Here is a 20543-nt window from a genome sequence, read left to right on the forward strand (position 1 = left end):
TTCACTGTGATGTCCCCCTTTGTACAGTTAAATGATCATTTTGTGATCCTCAGCAAATATTCCCAAAGCAAGGACATATTTAAATGAAACAGCAAAATGCTCCAAAATCTAGGTGATTTCAGAGCCAGATTGTTGGCATACGGAATCTCAAAAGAGGCAGAACCCTAGTCATAATAAAATGAAAATATGTTCACAAAATGTAACAGGGAGATTAAGAACTCACACGGTCGCAGCCAGCATCATAAATAGACATTAATTTTACTTCTTATAGAGAGGACAAAGTACTCATTTTCAAAGAAAGGTATAAAATACAAATTGGTCGCTGTTGAGTAGCCATTGCATACAGTGTTTTAAACATGCCTGTACCATATTATAAATCACAGCATATAAAAGACAAATTCCGTTTTGAATTTAGCTGAAAATCTAAAAGGTTAGCCTTGAGTGAAAAGGTTACAAAAACCCTACTTGAAATTCCATAAAACCCTACAAGGTGTTGTTACCAATAAATGCACAGGTTTTGTGTCTTCACTAATAATCTGCCTGGCGGGTCTATTTTGGTCATAAGGCTGACGTGGAGATCTGTTTGGACTATAAATACTTTTCCAGGAAAAAAAACGGTAGTGAGAAAGACAGACCCTCTAATTTTCCAAGGCTCTCTAATGAACAAAAACGAAACAAAGACCCCCCCTCAAACTAATTTTTAGGTTTGTACATCGATTCTGAGGACTCTAACTTTTGACTTATAGTGATATTCCTTCAGATACAGCTTCACGGATGGAGGAACGGGAAGCGCATCGATGCCGTCGTACGTTGTATTGTTACAAATCACAGTCCTGCATATATGCTGAAGAGAAAAGGGGAAAGTCCTGTTTAAGGGAGTCGAGAGCAGCGGTTCGAAGAACATACAAGAGCTGGGATCTTTGTAATGTTCCAAGAGCCCCGTGATGTCGGGGGAATGGAAGACGCATGGGTCGTGGGCATCGAAGCTGAAGTTGTGATTCCACTGCTCAATCCTGGCGTGCAGAGAGCGACTGTAACGTCTAAAGCTCACGGAGAACAAGTAATCTTCCTGGGCAGAGTCTCGCAGCAAAAAAGTCCCTTCCGGCTTTCCGTCCAGAAGTGCTTCGGCTGCGTATTTATCCATCACGCCCCAGTAGCATGGGTTGTTATTGATCCGGAGGAGGTCAGGGACAAGGCAGTGGACGTAGTCTATCTGGGTGTGATATTTCGGAGGCGATTCCAGCTGCAGCAGCTCGTCGTCGGGATCCCACCGGGGCTTGTTTCGTTTCCTGGAGCTGGTGCAAAACGTGACCATTTCGTCATCGGAGTCCATGTCGCTCTCTTCCCGGTTCTTCGCCGGCCGACCCGCGGCAGATTCGCCCTGGGGGTCGCACGTACAGGAGGCGCCGTCGCTGAAATCGCACACCTGCAGAACCGCCGACCCTCCTCCGTCCACGCTCTCGACTTCCCCATCTTTCCCCTCGCCGTGGGAAGATGCCATGCTGAACCAGCTTTCCGATTTTTGCTTTATGGGGGCAGTGTGCCGTTTAATTAAGTGCCAACGGAACGCCAGCTCAGATCGGGGCGGGAAGGGACACTTGTCCAGCATCAGTTCACTGATGTGGATTTTCCGCTTGGACGGAAGCACCGAAGAATGGCGGCTGCTGCAGTTCTTGATCGGAAAGCACTGGCCCACGGCGTCCTGCAGTTTCTGCTTCAGAGACCGGCCTAGGAATCTGTGGCCGCACGAACGCTCCAAGTCCAGCTCTGACGAGGAGCAGCTGTGCTTCCGTTCTTGGTTCCTTAAACTAAATGTAGATTTCCCCGAAGTACTTGCTGTTTCGGCATCGGAACTGCTGTCGCTCCGCTTCGACCAGGAAAGTTTTTTCCTGCTCCATACATAACCATCCTTCCTGTCTGCACTTCTACTCCGGCTGGTTTTCGGTCTCACATCAGTATTCTTACTATTCCTTTCTTTGTTGTCTGCCATTTTTTTAAAAAATGCAGATAGCTTCTCCAAAAGTCCCAGGACTGCTTACGGCAAGAGTCGGTGTCTTGGTTCTCACCCAAGGAAGCTTCTGTTAGGTACTTTTGAGATGGATCTAGAAAAACCAGAAACGGATGGAATTCAAATTAGTCTTCAAGAAGCACACACTTAACAGATGAAGGGGGCATTTTGACTTGCCTTGTCTGTACTGCACTGGCCTTGGCAAATTTTCATTGGCTCTCAGTCCAAAATCTGAGGAGCCAGAAACTGAAGAGTACTGCATTTTAATTACCAGATATTCCAATTTCTGTGAACACAAAATCTCATTCTAACTTCTCTTCCTGTGTACACCTGCCCTCCGCCATAGTGAATGCCCCAACAGCTGCAGTTTCCAAGGCCACAAGGAGGGTCAGCTGCCTCTAAGTCCGTGGTGGTGAACCTTTGGCACTCCAGATGTTATGGACTACAATTCCCATCAGCCCCTGCCAGCATGGCCAATTGGTTCTGCCCCAGCAGAACTGGTCAGCTCTCTTCCTTCTCAGTCCCCTGGGCAGCGCCGTGTTGAAGAAGAAGAGAGGAGCAGTTTGGATTTATATCTCACCTTTCCCTCCTGTGAGGAGACTCAAGGTGGCTTACAAGCTTTCCTTTCCCTTCCTCTTCCCACAACAGACACCTTCTGAGGTAGGTGGGGCTGAGAGAGTCCTGAGAGAACTGGGACTAGCACAACTAGCACAAGGTCACCCAGCAGGAATGTCGGAGTGCGGAAACACATCTGGCTCACCAGATAAGCCTCCACCACTCAGATGGAGGAGTGGGGAATCAAACCTGGTCCTCCAGGTTAGAACCCACCTGCTCTTAACCACTACACCACACTGAAAAGGTTGCCCCGATGGCCAGCAAACACGAAGCAGAGGCCAAAGCCTTCACCTGATGTTCGCTCTGAACAATGGGATCCTCTCTAGAGACGCAGCATGGCAAGTGGCTCAGAATGGTGGACTCTAATCTGGAGAACCAGGTTTCATTCCCTGCTCCTCCACATGCAGCCTGCTGGGTGACCCTGGTCCAGTCGCAGTTCTCTCAGAACTCTTTCTGCCCCTCCTCCTCACAAGGAGTCTGTTGTGGGAAGGGGTAGGGAAGACAATTTTAAGCCACTTTGAGAGCGGGGTATAAAAGTCAAGTCTTCTGGATAGATGGAGATTTCCTTTATTCAACCATGGCTAGAAGACACGGTCAGCCCTCTTCTTCATGAACCTGTGTAACCCCCTTTAATACTATCTATGTTCACAGCCATCAATACATCCGCTGCCAATGAACCCCACAGTTTAATTACTGGCTGAGTAACGAAGCACAACTTTTTGGATTTCCTGAAAATTAACAGCACCCAAAGGGAACAACTGGTAGCAAAACGGGATGTGGGATGTTAGAATATGCTGAGGGTCTTGCCGAACAAACATCTTTATCTCAGCGTCTATCTATATCCATGTCTACAGTATAACAGTTCCCATGTACAGCCTGAGAAACCAGGCACAACTTCCTGTGCTATATTTTTTCACATTACATACAGAACTGGGGAAAGTCTCAAACTATTTGTCTGCCAATTGATCATCTGCTGTCTAGTGTCAGATTCCAGGAGCAGCCAAGAATGGTCACTCATGCACGGTGCAACTTCACTGTATTAGTTAAGGTGTTGGGCCTAAGCAAGGTGGAATTGCCAATTCCCAGGTGAGGTCTGAAGAACTTGCGGAATTACAACCGATCTCTAGACTACAGATAGCAGTTGCCCTAGAGCAGTGGTGGCGAACCCTTGGCACTCCAAATGTTATGGACTACAATTCCCATCAGCCTCTGCCAGAATGGCCAATTGGCCTTGCTGGCAGGGGCTGATGGGAATTGTAGTCCATAACATCTGGAGTGCCAAAGGTTCGCCACCACGGCCCTAGAGCCGTGGTTCTCAACCTGTGGGTCGCAACCCCTTTGGGGGTTGAACGACCCTTTCACAGGGGTCGCCTAAGACTCTCTGCATCAGTGCTCTCCATCTGTAAAATGGATAAATGTTAGGGTTGGGGGTCACCACAACATGAGGAACTGTATTAAAGGGTTGCGGCATTAGGAAGGTTGAGAACCACTGCCCTAGAGCATAGGTGTCAAACTCGTGGTCCTCCAGATGTTATGGACTACAGTTCCCATCATGCTGGCAGGGGATGATGGGAACTGTAGTCCATAACATCTGGAGGGCCGCAAATTTGACACCTGTGCCCTAGAGGAAATGGTTGCTCCGGAGGGTGAACTCTATGGTTGCTGTACCTCAGTGAGGCCCCACCCCTCACAGGCTCTACCCCCAAATCTCCAGGGATTCCCCAAGCCGAAAGCGGCAACCGCAGCAAGTATAGAAGGGACAGCTGTTTACCCTGGAGCCCTGAAACAAACAGGGAGAGATCCAGCAGTGTGGCAAAGCGTCTTCCAATTGGCCACCCTGCTAAAATTGCATTTCCCAACCAAAAAGATGCCTGTAAAGGCCTCTCAAAACAGAAATAACTGGCCTCTGAGGCAGGCTTGGGGACAGCAGTGGCAGACCGGCTCCTGGGCCACCCTGCAGCTGTTGTGCCCATCTAAGCTGCCTCCCCTTGAGCTGTCCCCCCGGTTGGGTGCTGTGGCAGCAGGCCAACTGTCTTTAGGCGCCTCCCCTGCGCCAACGCAGCTCTTCCAAGCTGGGTCAGCGTGGGGTAGGAGGGGAGTGGGGGCCATTTTGTGCCCCCCATTGTGCCGGGGGTCATCTGACACCCCCCCAGACCCTCTGGCCAGTATGCCACTACCTGTGCCCCACTCTGCACAACTGCCTTTGGAAACAGACGTCTGCTTTCAGTAGAAGAAGAAGAAGAGTTTGGATTTATATCCCTCCTTTCTCTCCTGCAGGAGACTCAAAGGGGCTTACAATCTCCTTGCCCTTCCCCCCTCACAACAAACACCCTGTGAGGCGGGTGGGGCTGAGAGAGCTCCGAGAAGCTGTGACTAGCCCAAGGTCACCCAGCTGGCGTGTGTGGGAGTGCACAGGCTAATCTGAATTCCCCAGATAAGCCTCCACAGCTCAGTAATTTCCAAGGCTTTGGCTTTATTTCTGTTTTTTTAAAAAAACTTTGTAACTGTAGGCAGAGCTCTTCGAATGTATTCGTTCGATTAGAGAAAGTTTGCATTTTTTAAAAATGAAATGAATGTTAGCATTTGTCATGACAGTTAAAATGTGTCATCAATTTTTGCATTTGCTCAAGAATCAGAAAAAGTACAGTATCTCCTTGAACTAATAAAAACTCAACAGTTTGAGAACGCTTGACTGATAGGTAAGAACATAAGAACTAGCCTGCTGGATCAGACCAGAGTCCATCTAGTCCAGCACTCTGCTACTCGCAGTGGCCCACCAGGTGCCTTTGGGAGCTCACGGGCAGGATGTGAAAGCAAGGGCCTTCTGCTGCTGCTGCTCCCGATCACATGGTCTGCTAAGGCATTTGCAATCTCAGATCAAGATTAATCAAGTATTAATCAGATTAATCAAGTAATGCTGCATTTTAATGGGGTAGGGTTTATTTTTATTAGAGCCATCTTAACTTACATTTATATGGTATTTTAATTTGATTGTGCTCTTTCTACATGTTGTTCACCGCCCTGAGCCCTTCGGGGGAGGGCGGTCTATAAACCCAATTAATAATAATAATAATAATAATAATAATAATAATAATAATAATAATAATAATAATAATAATAATAATAATAATAATAATGGAGGATCAAGATTGGTAGCCATACATCGACTTCTCCTCCATAAATCTGTCCAAGCCCTTTTTAAAGCTATCCAGGTTAGTGGCCATCACCACCTGCTGTGGCAGCATATTCCAAACACCAATCACAGGTGACTGGGTCAACTGGAGAAATCTTTCTAGATTTGGGTACCTGACCACTCGACTGTTCACAGAAGGAACCCCAATGTAAGTTATAATTAACTTGCGCTGACAGAGGATTCATGAAACATGGACCATCCTGTGAATGTATAAATATTGTCACCAAACACCGACTGCCATTTATTTCCCACATTTTAAAACAAAAGGTGAGGGAGCAAGCTTGTTTTTCTGGAGCTCCAGAGACTAGGATCAGGAGTAACGGATTCGAGGTGCAGGAAAAGAGGTTCCACCTAAACATTAGGAAGGACTTCCTGACTGTCAGAGCTGTTTGACAGTGGAATTCACTGCCTTGGAGTGTGGTGGAGTCTCCTTCTTTGGAGGTTTTTAAACTTAGGCTGGACGGCCATCTGTCAGGAATGTGTGTTCCTGCATTGCAGCAGGTTTATTTTATGTATTTATTATTCGGTTTTATATACCGCCCTACCCCCGAAGGGCTCTGGGCGGTGAACAACGTAAGATTACAGATATGCAATAAACTCTTGATAAGGGACCCTAAACACAGGAGAGTAAAGGGGGGTTGGACTTAATGGCCCTGGGGGTCTCTTCCAACTCTATGATTCTAAAGTTGAGACGCTTCTCACCTTTGCTTACACAGATTTTGGGGTAACTGGAGCTCTGAACTGCACAAGGCACAGCACCTACTATGAATACTGTAAATGAATAAAATAACCAACTTGGCTTACAAGGGCTTCGTTCACTGTCATTAGAAGCCAACGGCGGATGAGGCTTGACCTCTTGCTCCTCTCAGAAAAATCTTTTCCCCTTCAATTAAAAAAAAATTAACCTTATATTTCAACTCGCTCACCCCCCCCTTTGTGTATATTGGTGGATCCTAATAAACTTAATTAATTAATTAAACTTGTTATACTGCCCATCCCTCGAAGTGCTCTGGGTGGTGTACAGAAGATAAAACCATTACAAGGATATAAATTACAAGATAATACATTGAAACCAATATAATCAAATACAACCTCAATACAGGAAACAGAAAAACCTAACATCAGATGGCAACTCGAGAGAAAGCCTCCTGTCCCCTTGGGGGGGGGGGGCACTGGACACAGCACAATGGCAGCCAGTTATGATGGTATGTGGGGGACAGTGGGGGAGGTAATCAGCGACCAGCCCTGAAGTCGGCCCGCGAGGGTCGCAAGGAAGAGGCGAGACGCAGCGATATCATCTGGTGGAGAGAGCCAAAGGCAGGAAGCGTGATCCGTGGATCTGGCAACTCTGCCGTGGTGTGGTCCCTGGCACCTTTTATTAGGGTTTCATAGGGGCGGATCGGGAGGCGGGAGAGCGGGAGAATACTGTACAGTATATGACTCATGGGGTTGCCTACGTGCGGGAGGAAACACGTTCCTGTCTGGGCCTAATCCATACCTGGGGGTTTGCGCCCCTTTGTCTGGGACATCTTGTGACCGTGAGTCAGGTAGTTCATGCCCTATGACTCACGGGGGCTTGGGGGACAGGTGAGCGTGTGCACCCAGAAGAGCACAGATGGCACAGGCATTCCTGCGCTCTTTCTGAGGCTCTGCTGGGTTCGCGGGGCTCATCCCTACACAGCCCCCCCCCCAAAACTGGGTGAAACAACTCCGTTTTGCTGGCTGTACACCAGAGGGGATTTTGCTTGGAACAAATGCTACAGATTCGTGTCAGCGAGGCGCTTGGGAGCAAACCCCCCAGAAGTGATCAAAAGTAGGTCAAGGAACATCACATGCTCAAAGATTCATGTAATCCTTGTTCAATATTAGTTCATATGAGCATGATGTCGAGAGATGCCGTATCGTACTGACACTTTCAGGTCACTCTCGAGATGGGAATTAATTAAAAATACATAAGTCACAGACAGGGAGTCTCTTGATGCTGTTCTCGCTGGCTTATCAAAATGGAGTTGGGAGGGGGGGGGGAAACCTCCCCAAAGGCGTTTGAGCTATCTAGGACTTCACAAAGTGAAGAGGATTATATAAAAACCAGTTCCTTTACTAAAGGCAATTTTAAAAGTCCGTGATGGATGAAAGTGCTTTTTTATCTCCTGAAGGGGGGGGGGGGGAGAAAAAGAGAATTAAGAAGAAATTAAGCCTTTCCCTAAGATTTAACACATCAGTTGATGCCTGCGTTTGCTTCGCTTTGCCTTCACGCAGAGACCTGTCAACGCGTTGGTTCCAGATAATTATATTGAGAAGATATGCAATTAGGACAGTGTTTTTTTTTTTAATTGCGGGGCAAATGTCTGAACCTTTGAATCTGTAAATAAATATTTTGTACTATTTGCTGTAACGTTTTAAAATGTTGTGTGGGGGTTTCTTTAAATTGAGAGGCAAGTTGTCGATGGGAAGGGGAGGAGGGAACGGTGTGATCGGTTGACACTGGAGGGTGGCCAAGGAGAGTCTGGGATTGAGCTGAGAGAGAGGCAGAGATTGCGTGCGGTGGTTAAAAGCAGGTGCGCTCTAATCTGGAAAACCGGGTTTGATTCCCTGCTCTGCCGCTTGAACTGTGGAGGCTTATCTGGGGAACCAGATTAGCTTGTGCACTCCAACACATGCCAGTTGGTTGACCCTGGGCTAGTCACAGTTCTTCAGAGCTCTCTCAGCCCCACCCACTTCACAGGGTGTTTGTTGTGAGGGGGGGAGGAAAAGGAGATTGTAAGCCCCTTTGAGTCTCCTTACAGGACCAAAAGGGTCGGGGGATATACATCCAAACTCTTCCCCTCCTTCTCTTCTCCTCCTCTTCCTCCTTCGCAGAGAGACAGCAGTCTGTGCTGGAGACTGACAGAGAGTCAGTCTGAGCTAAACTGAGCCAGAGATTGTGTAGAAACCTTGAGAGACTAAACAGAGAGTCAAATTCTAATAGGGGCTCAGAGATGTAAAGGAGTGAGAGAGAGGGTGGAAGCAAAGACGAAGTCACCTCAGCAGAAAAGGTTGCCTCAGTTTGTCTTTATTTATTGTAAATTAATTTTTGAATCCTGTAAGCTAAAGAACGTGTACAAATAGAATCTTAATTTGTTAAAAGTAACCCGGGATCCCACACTAGCCCTCCGGACCATGTAGACCTTCGAAACTGCTTTGTAGCTCGGACACACTTCAGGAAAAAGTATAAAAGGGTTTGGAATTAAATTGCTGGTGGCAGCAGAATACAGAGGAAGAAAGGAATAGACATTATTTTGAACCTATTATATTTATTCATAAAGAAATAAGAGTGGGCATCGCATTGACTATTAAGATGCCTCTGTGTAAAAAGCTATTAGCAGTCCAAACAGGGGGTCCCCAGACTTTCTGAGACTGTGGGTGCCTTTGGAAATCGGACACAAGGTAGTGGGCGCAACCACAAAAACGGCTATCGCAGGAGACAGAGCCAACCACAAAATGTCAAGGACTATTGCAGCTCTTCAGCATTTCAGGCAGAAGCGCTGTTTTATGGGATGTTTTAAAAATGAACATATTGCTTAAAAATACTTCCCCCATACACACAAGAACACTTAGGAGCAGCAGTGGCGTAGTGGCTAAGAGCAGGTGCACTCTGATCTGGAGGAACCGGGTTTGATACCCAGCTCTGCCGCTTGAGTTGTGGAGGCTTATCTGAGGAATTCAGATTAGCCTGTACACTCCCACACACGCCAGCTGGGTGACCTTGGGCTAGTCACAGCTTCTCGGAGCTCAGCCCCACCTACCTCACTGGGTGTTTGTTGTGAGGGGGGAAGGGCAAGGAGATTGGAAGCCCCTTTGAGTCTCCTGCAGGAGAGAAAGGGGGGGATATAAATCCAACTCTTCTTCTTCTTCTTCTTCTTCTTCTTCTTCTTCTTCTTCTTCTTCTTCTTCTTCTTCTTCTTCTTCTTCTTCTTCTTCTTCTTCTTCTTCTTCTTCTTCTTCTTCTTCTTCTTGAGCTAGCTGTAGACTCTCAGAAAAATACGTTAGTAGGGTTTTCTACTAACCAGCGTGGTGTAGTGGTTAAGAGCAGGTGGATTCTAATCTGGAGAACTGGGTTGGAGTCCCCACTCCTCCACCTGAGCTGCGAAGGCTTATCTGGTGAACAAGATGCGTTTCCGCACTCCTACATTCCTGCTGGGGGATCTTGGGCTAGTCACAGTTCTCTCAGACCTTCCTCCGCCCCATCAACCTCACAAGGTGTCTGTTGTGGGGAGAGGAAGGGAGCTTATAAACCACCTTGAGTCTCCTTACAGGAGAGAAAGGCAGGGTATAAATCCAAACTCCTCTTCTTCTATTCTTCCACCCCAGAACTAAACATGGTAGACTTTCTTTTTTGTAAAATGCTCCGCCTGGGTCCTAGTGCCTGCCTAGCTCAGCTCCTCCTCCCCCCCCCCCGCATCTGTTTGAAGGCAAAAATACAATGAATTATAAATGCTCTTGTATCAAAGTACCATGTTCAATAATGCACAAAATAATGGTTTTGACAGAGGCAGCGTGTAAAAATGAATCATAATTCTCATAGTCATTTGGGACAATATTCCAATTTGGAAGCATGCAGCTTTGCTCGACTGCTGCACGTCAACTGACCTTATTAACATCTTTGTCTGAGACAGAGGATAAGAAGCACACATCTGGCAGAATCAGAGAATCTCCAGTGGCCAATTTGAAGTTCTGCTGCCTCCAACTGGTCACACCCAAACATCTGGTGGACACCAATATGAAGAAGAGGAGTAGTAATTTGGATTTATACCCCACCTTTCTCTCCTGTAAGGAGACTCAAGGTGGCTTACAAGCTCCTTTCCCTTCCTCTCCCCACAACAGACGCCTTGTGAGGGAGTTGGGGCTGAGAGAGTCCTGAGAGAACTGTGACTAGCCCAAGGTCACCCAGCAGGAATGCAGGAGTGCGGAAACACATCTGGCTCACCAGATACGCCTCCGCAGCTCAGGTGGAGGAGTCAGGAATCAAACCTGGTTCTCCAGATTAGAATCCACCTGCTCTTAACCACTACACCACGCTGGTAACGGAGGAGCTAATGGTGACCCTGGGCACCACACTGAGGCCCCTTGGTTGTAACATTATACAATATATTTTTTAAAAGAAACAGATGATGTAAAAACAGACCAACCCAGAAACAGTTCACTTTAACCGTCTTTTAAAAGACAACAGAGTGAATGTTAGCCAAGTTTCACTAAGGAAGATTAGAAGTCATCTTGCGTGGTTCTCCAGAGAGATTGGAACTCTGTGAGCTGAACTTGGCAGTCTAGGATGTCAATTGTCACAATTTGATGGGTTTGAAAGCCAACTGGCAGGAAATACAGTTTAGGACGAGATGATAATTGCACGAGCAAAACGAGGAAGATTTCATTCTGTACCAGCAGCCTTTGGGACTGGCCATGTCTAATGTACAAAGGAACTGAGGAGAATGGGCAAGTGAACAGCTAGATAGGCCTGTAAGGGTAGTGACCTTTCTTGTCACCTCTTGTTGGTCCTTAGACTGATACTCTCAGATCTAATATCCTGCTTTTACTTGGAAGTTAGTTGCAGAGACTCTTCCTGGCTAGCAAGATAACAGCATGCCACCTTTCCCAGTGTGGTGTAGTGGTTAAGAGCAGGTGAGTACTAATCTGGAGAACCGGGTTTGATTTCCCACTCCTCCACCTGAGCGGCAGGGGCTTATCTGGTGAACCAGGTGTGTCCCCGCACTCCTACATTCCTGCTGGGTGACCTTGGGCTAGTCACAGTTGTTTGGAGTTCTCTCAGACCCACCTATCTCACAATTTGCTAATTGTTAGCCGCTGTTTTTATGTATTTTAAGATGTTTTATTGACGGAGCCTATGTTTGTATTGTACCGGATTTGCTCCTGCTTATTGTTTATATATTATGTTGTTCACCGCCCGGAGCCCTTTGGGGATCGGGTGGTATAAAATTTGAATTAATAATAATAATAATAATAATAATAATAATAATAATAATAATAATAATAATAATAATAATAATAATAATAATAATAATAATAATAATAATAATAATAATGTGTCTGTTGCAGGGAGAGGAAGGGAAAGAAGCTTGTAAGCCGTGGGATATAAATCCAAACTCTTCTTCTTCTTCTTTCCTATCCTAAATGTAGTTCCTGATAAACATTTACCTTTTACCCTTTTTAATCAGTGTGTTAGCTGCTTCTCTGTGTGGTAAAACCCAAGAGGCCCATGTAGAGAGTCAGGTTTGTGAAAAGAAAGGGTGTCAAATCCTCTCTACGGGAATTGATGGGATCTGCTCTTGGCCAATCCTGCCAGCAGGACTTCTGACAGTAGGCCTGGATTCAGGAGCAAAGCAGGGCTTTGAGCCCAGATCATCAACAAAGGGACGGCTTCACTGATTTTGAAATGTGTTAAACAAATAGTAAATATAAATTAAGCTGCCTCTCCACCTAGCTTAGGGCCCCCAAGGCAGCAAGCCATACAAACATTAAAAACCAGTTTAAAACATACATACCTACATGGAAAACAATAAAAACAAGTAAAAGAAAACAGATACATGAACAGGAATCAGTTAGAATCAGTGAGAGCCCCTGTTCCCTAGGGAACAGTGCTTACCAGCAAGTTTCATTTTCATCTCTTCAACCAAATGCTACTTTAGAACTGAATGAATACACACAGAGCTAGTTACCTCCTGTACCTTTAGACTCTATGTACCAACTCTTCAGGAGAGTCGGTGTGGTGCAGGAGTTAAGAGCGGCTGACTCTAATCTGGAGACCCAGGTTTGATTCCCCACTCCTCCACATGGGGGTGGACTCTAATCTGATGAACTGGGTTTGTTTCCCTGCTCCTACACATGAAGCCTGCTGGGTGACCTTGGGCCAGTCCCAGTTCTCTCAGAACTCTCTCAGTTCCACTGACCTCACAAGGTGCCTGTTGTGGGGAGAGGAAGGGAAAGGAGTTTGTAAGCCCCTTTAAGTCTCCTTAAAGGAGAGAAATGGGGGGGGGAATATAAATCCAAACTCCCCCTCCTCTTCTTGTTCATTCAGCAGCTTTGTTTAGATATGTGCTACTTGGAGATGGGGTGGGAAAGAAGGAGACCCGTGGGAGTTGTCCTGTACCTCTCCAGCGTACCTTCCTAGAAAGGCAAGCAACTTCCATAAAGCAATCCTGTTCACTTTGTCTGATTCCCGCAGGAAGTCCAAAAGATGTCATGAATGGTCTACCACAGGGTCCCCAGAGGGGTGACAGGGGATGCCACGGCACCTCCCAGTACTTTCCCTCCACCCACCAAGTTTTTCAGAAAGTGGGAGGGGCCACTGTAAGGGAAGGCTTGCTATTGGCTGCCCTCATTAAACAAGAGGGGTTTCCCACTGAGGATCAAGAAGACTGATAAGCCCTTTTCTTAGTCAATGAGTGCTTTGGTTCCTCCATCCGGTTTTCCTTCTTCCAAAGAAGAGGGAAGCATTCCATTTGGCTCCGTCTCTTGTGTCAGCCATTTTGGGAGTAGCTCCGCCTCTAGTGACAGCCATTTTGGGAGTAGCTCCGCCTCTAGTGATAGTCATTTTCAGGCACGTGCTTTCCACCTTGTCCAAGGTGGACCAAAAAAATTAGGGACTGTTGATGCATGACGTTAGATGCTATCGAGGCTCAAACATCTCCACAACATGAGTCAGGACTGTATTTAATAAACTTCCAGCTTTCCATTGAAAGCCTTTGGGATAAGACGTACCCTAAATGAAAATTAATTTTAAAACATCTCATGCTCCAAGAAGGTTGCTCCATGGAAAGTTGGTACTTAACTCTGAAAAGTCTAGAGTCTGAAGAGGTAGCATAGAAATACCCTAAAAATGCAAGTAAACTCACTCGCTCCCCCTTTTTTTTTGCATATTTTGGAGTTATTTAAGAAAACCAAATTGTTTCCCAAATTTATAATATAACGCTCAAATTTAACCCCCTCTGTATAATTTTAAGATCCCAGAGAATACAAAAAAACACCACTAGTGCTTTCTGAGTGTCTTTTGGGAAGATCCTAAGCGTACATTGTTTCTTCTCCTAGCAATTTTTTTATTTTTTTATTAAACCAGCATTGAAGATAAAATAAATTCTTGGTTCCTCTCTCACTTAATTAACCCGTTCTCATTATTAGTGACCACAGCGTGCTATCCTGTCTCTCTGCCCCATCTCCCTGGGGGTACCTAATACCGATTTCTCAGACAGTCTCTCTTCCTTTTCAGTCAGTAAACATGCAAAAACAAAAGGGGGGGGGGGCTGTTTATTCAAAGTGATGTCTAACATTCCCCATTTTAAGAACTAGTGGGGGCAAATAATAAACTGAGACAAAAAAAAACACAAGCCCATGATAAGAGTACAAAAACATAAGAGACCTATAAACATGATGGCCAACGTTCTCTCAGCTACTTAAAACGAGCCCATTTATGTTTTGAGAACATAGCTGGGAGACAAGTAATTCAGGGTCGTGTTGGGCTCAAAGGAACATGCACACAAATTGGATTTATGCCTGCCGTACGGATTGGCTTAATACGATGCCTTAGTTTGTTCCGCTTGATACATGTTAAAAGTCCACTAAGGCCAACAATACAGATAAAAACAAAAGGCGGCATAGATATTAAGTATATTTTTACCTGGAGGGAAACGTTAATGGAAAGAGCGATTTGGTAAGTCAGTTACATGAATCAGCTGCGTGAGCTTTATTTTCACAGAAATGGAGCAGATGCGGCCGAGGCAAAGCGCTTCAGCAAAAGGGATACTCAGCGTTTCACGTACCACTTATATGCTAGCCGAGCACACTGAAGGCATTTTAAAAGCCTTCTGCGTTTGACAAAACACTTAAACCACACAGCCAGCTCCCCTGCACTGAAATGAAAGGCAGGCTTCTTTTTGAGCCCTATAATTTTGCCACAAGTCATCGCTGTGCGAAAGTCTCTGTGGAGGAGTCTGACGGTACAGTCATCCATTGTTGCTTAACAGAGGACTGTCTCTTCCGCTTCCTACATTTTTCATAAATGTCACTGAACTCTCACTGATTCTGTGCTTTCTCTTATGGAAATGACATAGCCTACGGACTCCTGTCGTTTATTGAGCCGATCGCTACAGAAAACTCTGGAGGAGCAGAAGATCCGTGAAGACTGAAATCTGTACTTTGTAAAATATCTGAACTTTAAGAGGCCCAGGCTAATTCTGAGCTGAAGTGGATGATAGATACAGACTAGCAAATCTTTAATAATCCAGTTTCCTGAAGGCAGAACTTTCCTTACCGGTAATATATCCGTGACATTGATGAACATGGTTTCTTGCTCCACAAAGACATCAGAAGAGCCCTGCTCGATCAGACCAGTGGTCCATCCAGTCCAGCATTCTGTCTCACACAATCAGTTCTTCTGACTGTATGAATGCTACAAATGATATTCCCCACTTGGACTGATTTGGGAACACCTCAGAGACCAAACCATTGCAAATGGGGCATCACTGATCTTCTGCAGCCTCTGCCAGTAATTCCTCCCTCCACAATCTCGATGAGGATCTCGCATAGCCTCACAAAGATCTCACATAGCCTCACAAAGACACAAGCAGTTACCAGCCTTCCAGTCGACAAAGCCACTCATTCAAATTCTATTAATGGTACTGTACATACCATTAACTAAGTAACTGTGAATAATGGTCCAGAGTTTTGTTCTTTTTTTAAAAAAGTTGATTAAAAATTAGCCTCAGTATCAGAAAGGGTAGCAGAAAATTCTTCCCCGTTAAGATATTTTGAATCTTTCTGCCAAAGTTCCAGTTCTTATAAAAACAGGACAATAGATACTGTTTTAAAACTTGTTTATATTTTGAAACAGAAACTAGAATGAAAACCTTATTCACCAGTACTCCTTTGGTGGTCCCAATTCTGCAAAGAACTACATGAAGCTAAACAATCTCTTTCACAGGGAATTACACAGCAGGACAGAAAATTAGCAGGTAAGCAATAGTCTGCCCTTGGAACGTACAGTCTCGTTGGATGACTGGAGATAGGTAAATAGAGTCCAGCAAAATCCAGGTGTTACAGGAAAGGAGACTTAGGGACTATTTACAGAACATATTTGTTGAAAGTTATTCACGTTGTGCGAGTGGTTCAGATGCAACAAACCAAGTTCTAGGGATCATCAAACAGCAGTTATTCAGATTTAAGACATCACATTTGCAAATGTATCCACCTGTGGAAACAACCAATGCAAGACAGTCCTCATGGGGGAGGTGGTAGTGGGGAATCACATAATATGCATGTCCTTTCTGACTACTATTTTTGCCAAAAGAATATCAGCCTCTGTCCTGTAGCAACAGCTGCTATAGGTGTAAAAGGTCTAAGGTAGACGAACTAAAAAAGGGTGGTGTTTTCCTAGAAACAAGAGTAGAAGAAGAAGTAGAGTTTGGATTTATATCCCCCCCTTTCTCTCCTGCAGGAGACTCAAAGGGGCTTACAATCTCCTTGCCCTTCCCCCCTCACAACAAACACCCTGTGAGGTAGGTGGGGCTGAGAGAGCTCCGAAAAGCTATGACTAGCCCAAGGTCACCCAGCTGGCGTGTGTGGGAGAATACAGGCTAATCTGAATTCCCCAGATAAGCCTCCACAGCTCAGGCGGCAGAGCTGGGAATCAAACCCGGTTCCTCCAGATTAACGCGGTTGTATTTTTTAAAAAAGTATGTTGGTATATCCTGAAACATACCACAGTAAAAAGGAAAAAAAATGCCAGAGAGGTCAACATGAGGCCTGAAATATTTTCTTATGTACTGTAAACACTGCCAACAGATCATCCAGAGTTACTTCATGTTTTCGTAGGCCTCATTCTCAATAGCAACAAAAACAGGATTAAAACGGAAGATTGGGCAGGACAATTTTGTTTTTGCGGCTTCTCCAAAATTAGTTTTGTTTACCAGCATTCATTTCGAGACCCCTGCTTGAACAAATGGCATCTGGAATATTTTAAAAAGCTCGTTATTCCAGTTAAAAAGGCGCACATTTTTATTACTCTTTGCACATACTGTTGAAGACAAGATGCAGGGAGCAACCCTCTACTCACAGGCAAGTCTCATGTTATTCAATGGGGTTTTCTGCCAGGAAAATGCCCTTTAGATTGTAGCTATCAGGAACGTAACTACAAGAAGCAGAGCTCAAAGCAGACACATTTGGAAACCTTGATCGGATGCACAAGGAATGTCCTTTAAAATGTTGCAAAAACCGAAGTGCGGCTGAAGTTTGATTTTTCTGTTGAACGCAAGACATTAATGGAACTGGCAAAACTGCCAAATGCTTGCACTGTCCCCTCTAAATAGATTAGGTCCAACCAAACCTGATCCCACCACACAGTCAAGGATCTAAAGTATTTAACTCGCCCCAGAATCCATGCACCGTATAATCAACCGGCAGAAACTCTTATGAAACCAAGAGCATCCCAAACGAACCTAGATCACCAGTTCCGACATTCGAGATATAGAACTATCAAAAAAGTTTTCCCTTCGGAGTCATTTTCACTTAAAAAAAACCCCCAAACCCTGAAGTCTAAAACACCATCAAGCGAGCCGAAAAAGGGCTGCTTCCCCCCCCACCCCAAAACAGCCTAGAATCTCAACTCAGCTGTTCCCACTCCCAACTTTTCAAGAAATCTGTCCCTCAAAAGTGTGAAGTGTTAAAGCTGAACCCCTTTCCAGGGTGGAAAATGAACCCTGCAGGCGTTACAAAAAGCTGCCTTGATCTCCCCCAAGGTGAACACTTACCTGCAGCTTGCTAGGAGAGACGTTTGGGGGGCATCCTCCCAAGTTAGGGTACCCAAAAGAGGCATCATCCCAAACAGCGGCCGGAGCAGCACGCTCTCCATCAGACACAAAGGCAGACAGACTGGATGCACCGCACAGCTGGAGGAGAAAGGACACGGACAGAGCGGTGGGCAGGGTGGAGGAAGCAAGAGATGGGAAGGGGGGGGTGGAAGGGGAAGTGGAGAAAGGAAGATGTCATAATAGGGGAGGAGGATTATAAAGGGGGGATAAAGGGCAGGGAGATAACATGGGGGTGGATAAAGGGCAGGAAGAGAACTGGTGGGGTGCTTGACTTTATTTTTTTTAAGGGAAATTTCAAAGGGGACGACCAAAGCAGGGGAAGGAGAAAGGAAATAGGGAAAAAAAAAGGGCTTGTCTGAGTCAGAGCATTTAGAGGGTGGGGGAAAGGATTTGAAGGGAGGGAGGCTAAGCCTGCTTGCCTGGAAGTAAACCCCACTGGGATGCAATTGACTTCTGACTAAACAGGATTAGGATCCAGCTGCAAGAGAAGATGGGAGGGGTGAGATGAGGCTGAGTCGGGCAGGCAGGAAGGGGGCTGTTAAAAGGTTTGTTTGGGGTGGGGAGGTGTCACAATTAAGGGGATAGGGTGCAATTGGATTGAATGGGGTGAGAAGGCAGAAATGGGGCAAGGGGGTTCTGAGCAGAAGATGCAATGGGATGGGATGGGAGAGGAAAACTGGGTGAGGAAATTCTGGGACTGGGGTGGGAGAGGGAAATTATGGGAATGGGAGGTTCAATGCAATGGGTTGGGAGAGGAAAACTTGGTGCAGGAAATTATGGGAAGAGGAGATGCAATGCAATGGGATGGGAGAGAAAAATTGGGTGAGGAAGTCTGAATCGATGCAATGCAATGCAATGGGATGGAGTGGGAGGGAAAAGTTGGGTGAGGGAATTCTGGTACTGGGGTGGAAATTATGGGAATGGGAGATTCAATGCAATGGGATGGGAGAGGAAAACCTGGTGCAGGAAATTATGGGAAGAGGCGATGCAATGGGATGGAGTGGGAGGGAAAAGTTGGGTGAGGGAATTCTGGTACTGGGGTGGAAATTATGGGAATGGGAGATTCAATGCTATGGGAAGAGGAGATGCAATGCAATGGGATGGGAGAGAAAAATTGGGTGAGGAAGTCTGAATCGATGCAATGCAATGCAATGGGATGGAGTGGGAGGGAAAAGTTGGGTGAGGGAATTCTGGTACTGGGGTGGAAATTATGGGAATGGGAGATTCAATGCAATGGGATGGGAGAGGAAAACGTCGTGCAGGAAATTATGGGAAGAGGAGAGGAAAATTGGGTGAGGACGTCTGAATCGATGCAATGCAATGGGATGGAGTGGGAGGGAAAAGTTGTGAGGGGAATTTGGCACTGGTGAAACATGGGAACGGAGGATTCAATGCAATGGGATGGGAGAGGAAAACTTGCGCAGGAAATTATGGAAGAGTATGGCGCAATGGGATGGGAGAGGAAAATGGGGTGATGGAATTCTGAATTGATGCAATGCAATGCAATGGGATGGAGTGGGGAGGAAAAGCTGGGCGAGGGGAATTCTGTTCGGGGTGGAAATTATGGGAACAGGAGGTTCAATGCAATGGGATGGGAGAGGAAAACCTGGTGCAGGAAATTATGGGAAGAGGCGATGCAATGGGATGGGAGAGGAAAATTGGGTGAGGAAGTCTGAATCGATGCAATGCAATGCAATGGGATGGAGTGGGAGGGAAAAGTTGGGTGAGGGAATTCTGGTACTGGGGTGGAAATTATGGGAACGGGAGATTCAATGCAATGGGATGGGAGAGGAAAACCTGGTGCAGGAAATTATGGGAAGAGGCGATGCAATGGGATGGGAGAGAAAAATTGGGTGAGGAAATTCTGAATTGATGCAATGCAATGCAATGGGATGGAGTGGGAGGGAAAAGTTGGGTGAGGGAATTCTGGTACTGGGGTGGAAATTATGGGAACAGGAGGTTCAATGCAATGGGATGGGAGAGGAAAAAACCCAGCAGGAAATTATGGGAAGAGGCTATGCAATGGGATGGGAGAGGAAAATTGGGTGAGGAAGTCTGAATCGATGCAATGCAAATGGGATGGAGTGAGGGAAAAGCTAAGTGAGGGAATTCTGGTACTGGGGTGGAAATTATGGGAATGGGAGATTCAATGCAATGGGATGGGAGAGGAAAACTTGGTGCAGGAAATTATGGGAAGAGGCGATGCAATGGGATGGGAGAGAAAAATTGGGTGAGGAAATTCTGAATTGATGCAATGCAATGCAATGGGATGGAGTGGGAGGGAAAAGTTGGGTGAGGGAATTCTGGTACTGGGGTGGAAATTATGGGAATGGGAGATTCAATGCAATGGGATGGGAGAGGAAAACCTGGTGCAGGAAATTATGGGAAGAGGCGATGCAATGGGATGGGAGAGGAAAATTGGGTGAGGAAATTCTGAATCGATGCAATGCAATGGGATGGAGCGGGAGGGAAAAATTGGGTGAGGGAATTCATGGACTGGGGTGGGACAGGGCAATTATGGGAATAGAAGATTCAATGCAATGGGATGGGAGAGGAAAACTTGGTGCAGGAAATTATGGGAAGAGGCGATGCAATGGGATGGGATGGGAGAGGAAAATTGGGTGAGGAAGTCTGAATCGATGCAATGCAATGGGATGGAGCGGGAGAGAAATGTCGTGTGGGGAAATTATGGGAATGGGGCGGGGGAGGGAAATGGGGCCGGGGGGCTGTCAGTGGGGAGGGAGGCCAGAGGAGAGCCGTGCCTGGGCGCGGGGCGACGAGCAGGGCGAGGGGGCGCAATGGAGGGCGAGGCCGGGCCCAAAGGCGGGATGGCGTCGTCGTCGTCGTCTCCTCTTTCTCCCTCAGCCGGCCGGGC

At 46.2% G+C, this 20543-nt stretch overlaps 1 protein-coding gene across 1 annotated transcript; it reads right to left on the minus strand.

Annotated features, from left to right (window-relative positions):
- Positions 1-239: 239 nt before the first annotated feature.
- SOCS4 (suppressor of cytokine signaling 4) lies at positions 240-19021 on the minus strand. Its single transcript, XM_048485985.1, has 2 exons — positions 17609-19021; positions 240-2102 (listed from the first exon to the last, which is right to left on the minus strand). Exon 2 carries the CDS (start codon positions 1988-1990, stop codon positions 701-703), a length of 1290 nt encoding a protein of 429 aa, XP_048341942.1. The 5' UTR covers positions 1991-2102; positions 17609-19021; the 3' UTR covers positions 240-700.
- Between the last annotated feature and the right edge of the window lie 1522 nt (positions 19022-20543).

The sequence above is a fragment of the Sphaerodactylus townsendi genome, linkage group LG02 (assembly GCF_021028975.2).
Source record: "Sphaerodactylus townsendi isolate TG3544 linkage group LG02, MPM_Stown_v2.3, whole genome shotgun sequence".
Taxonomy (NCBI): domain Eukaryota; kingdom Metazoa; phylum Chordata; class Lepidosauria; order Squamata; family Sphaerodactylidae; genus Sphaerodactylus; species Sphaerodactylus townsendi.

Excerpts from the sequence above, each read along its gene's own strand:
- SOCS4 (XM_048485985.1), bottom strand. The coding sequence starts at position 1,990 with ATGGCAGACAACAAAGAAAGGAATAGTAAGAATACTGATGTGAGACCG.